General features: G+C 39.4%; 1 protein-coding gene across 1 annotated transcript; it reads right to left on the bottom strand.

The window, feature by feature from the left end:
* Positions 1-1,135: 1,135 nt before the first annotated feature.
* Positions 1,136-2,565, bottom strand: LOC110029798 (transcription factor MYB78-like). Its single transcript, XM_020732245.1, has 3 exons — positions 2,295-2,565; positions 1,966-2,095; positions 1,136-1,887 (listed from the first exon to the last, which is right to left on the bottom strand). Exons 1-3 carry the CDS (start codon positions 2,458-2,460, stop codon positions 1,341-1,343), a joined length of 843 nt encoding a protein of 280 aa, XP_020587904.1. The 5' UTR covers positions 2,461-2,565; the 3' UTR covers positions 1,136-1,340.
* Between the last annotated feature and the right edge of the window lie 331 nt (positions 2,566-2,896).

Genomic DNA, 2,896 nt, shown 5'->3' with positions numbered 1-2,896 from the left:
GTATATTTGAAAAAATTTTTTAAGCAAGTATCATTTTTGACGATTTTCATAAAAATGAGAAGAGTCTTTGATAATCTTTCGATTTGTTATAAATTGCTTCACAAGGAGTTTGAGAAGTTTATTGAAACTATGAATAGCTCCTCTTGGGAGTGAAGAGAACCAAACAGGTGCTTGGCGTTTAAAAGTGATAGGAAGCTTGACAGAAGAGTCTATTATTGACTCATTGTATATGCATTGCCATTCTATAATGTTAACGTGCTCATAAGAGTCAAAGCTTTGAAGCTTGAATCCTCCTGAAACGAAGACTTAGAGGACCATACCAGCTAAAGGTGAAGATTCCTGAAAACTATAAGGAGTAAGAAAGTAAATTTTATCTCTTAAAAAGAGTTCTTCTTCAACCATATGTTGCAGCTCATCGTGGATTACATGTCGTGATATATTGAGCTAAGTTTTCCAAAAGTATTGGAGGGTTGCTATTTGATTTAGCTGCACGAGATGAATGCATGAAATTAGTAATATCCATGAAATCCACTTCCTGCATAGTTGAGGAAGTACTTTAGTGTGAGAAGGGGTTGTTGATGGAGCATCCTCTATCTAGGGAACTCTGAGTGATGATTGTTCCTAGGGTAAATGAACCCCACCACTTTATGTCTATCTCCATATATGGACCTGAAGGGAAATTAAATACGTGAGTATTAGGTGAAGATTTTTTTTTTTATTTTTCTTTTTTAAATACTAGCTGGGTTAAAAATTAATTGAATGATTTGCTTTTTTTTTCTTTTGCCTTGCTACAACTTTGTGAAGCAAAAACCCTCTTAGCATGATAAAATTATTAAATTTTCTATCAATTATCTATTTTATTTAAATTCATATTACTTATGATAAAAATATTATACTATAATTATTTGAATTTCATAATATATCTTTGTTGGCCATCTTTTCATGCAAGATATATACTTTAATCGCTAACAACAAGCATATAGTGCACTGCATTTTTACTAAATTTTTAAGTCAATTTAAATTTATTACAAAGAGAAGTCTCATGTTTAAGACAACACAATTTCGCTAACCCTCCAATTAAGAGAACAATTTCATAAAACACCACACTTAATTACATGTCTCCCAATCCAAATAAAAAACAGTGGATAAATTAAGAGAATTAATGGAAACATGGCTAAAATTTCCACATCCATCTTTCCTCCCCCCATATTCATTATAACTTTAGCACAAATACAAATCTAAGCCCTTCTATATTCTTAGTATTTTCTACAATTCATTTTGTCATTTTTATCCCCAGCCCACACGTGTCAAATTTGGCAAACTTTGCAAAATTTTCCCACTTATTGTTGTAAATACCAAACATCCTCCATGCTCCACAAATTCTCCCCTATCTCCCCTCCCAAACCCCAATACTGCTCCAATTCCGGTAACCCCTGGTAGGCATACCCAGGGCTAGACATAACCGCCTCCGGCCACAAACCGCCGCTTATCTGCTGCGGTAGCTGAATTCCTTCACCGGCGGCCGGAACCTTCTCCGCCACCTCGTATCCGGCGGCACCGCTACTGGAGACGGTGGTTGCCGGGCTCTCTGGTCCGGGCTTGACGATTTCCCCAAGCCCACCCCATCCGGCTCCAACAACGAAGGGGAGCTCACCGCCGGCGAGGTTCCCGTACTCCGCCACCGATTCCACGACGGTTGAGTTGGCGGAAGCTGCACGGATCCGTTCAATGAGGCGGGGCATCCATAGATAGCGCATGACGTCCTTGAACTGCTTACTGTCAACGTCGCACTGAAGGTGCTTGGCATGTTTTTGCACTCTGGTCCTCCAATAATTCTTTATTTCGTTATCTGTCCTTCCCGGGAGGTGCTGCGCAATTTTGGACCAGCTGAGAAGTAAACAAGTTGTTCAGAGGGTGGGGTTTATGTAAAAAAATTGATGTTTTTTTTTTTGGTTTTGGAGTTACCGGTTTCCCCAACGAGAGTGGAGCTCGAGGATGAGGAGTTGTTCCTCAGGGGTGATGTTACCTCGCCGGACGTCCGGCCGGAGATAGTTCAGCCACCGAAGTCGGCAGCTTTTTCCGGTTCTCTTGAGCCCTGTTTCACATCATTAAAGAAGAGAATTAGTAAGGAAAATAGAGAGTTTTAAATAAAGATTTTAACTTTATGATTTTGTTTGTGAGAATCTATAATGGTAGTGATCAAGATAGGATTTTGATGGAAGATTAATCAAGGAATGGGATTATTAAGGTAAGGAAGTTAAGATTTTGTTTGATGGGATTGGAGCATGGTTTACCTGCGCAGCGAGCAAGTGAGTTCCAGCGACCTTCTCCATGGCTGGATATATAGTTCATTAGAACAACGTCTTCCTCTAGCGTCCATGGACCTCTCCTTAACTCCATATCCTCCTCGTTAAGAGGAGTTGCAGAGCTACAAGTTGTTCCATGGACTTCCATCTCCATAACTGTCGAACACAGAGCGACAGAGAGAGAGATGTAGAAGAAACAGAGGGATGCTTGAAGTGGAAAGAGACGCAGGAGTGAGGGTTTGTGAGAATTGGATTGGGATGGAATTGGCTTGATTTGGTGAAAAAGGAAAGAGAGGGGCATTATATAGAGGTAAAGTGTCATGTGGGGAAAAACTTAGAGGCTGTAATTAATTATAAATATTTGATCATTCATATTTTTTAATTAAGAGGAGATCCTTTATATGACAGAAAGTGGACTAGTTTGAATTTGTGAGCCAAGCGACTGACTTGGGAGGATGGCATTGAATTGTGACTTTTCTACCACTCATTCTTTCTTGTTTCAGTTGTTTCTTTTTTCCCCAGCTTGGTTTCGCTCTAGGCTCTTTTTCTCTCGTGATAATTACATCTAATGAAAATATAATTTTTAGTGC

The sequence above is a fragment of the Phalaenopsis equestris genome, unplaced genomic scaffold, assembly GCF_001263595.1.
Source record: "Phalaenopsis equestris unplaced genomic scaffold, ASM126359v1 Scaffold000605, whole genome shotgun sequence".
Lineage (NCBI taxonomy): Eukaryota > Viridiplantae > Streptophyta > Magnoliopsida > Asparagales > Orchidaceae > Phalaenopsis > Phalaenopsis equestris.
Note: the sequence above shows the minus strand (reverse complement) of the source record. Positions and strands in the feature narration are given on the sequence as shown.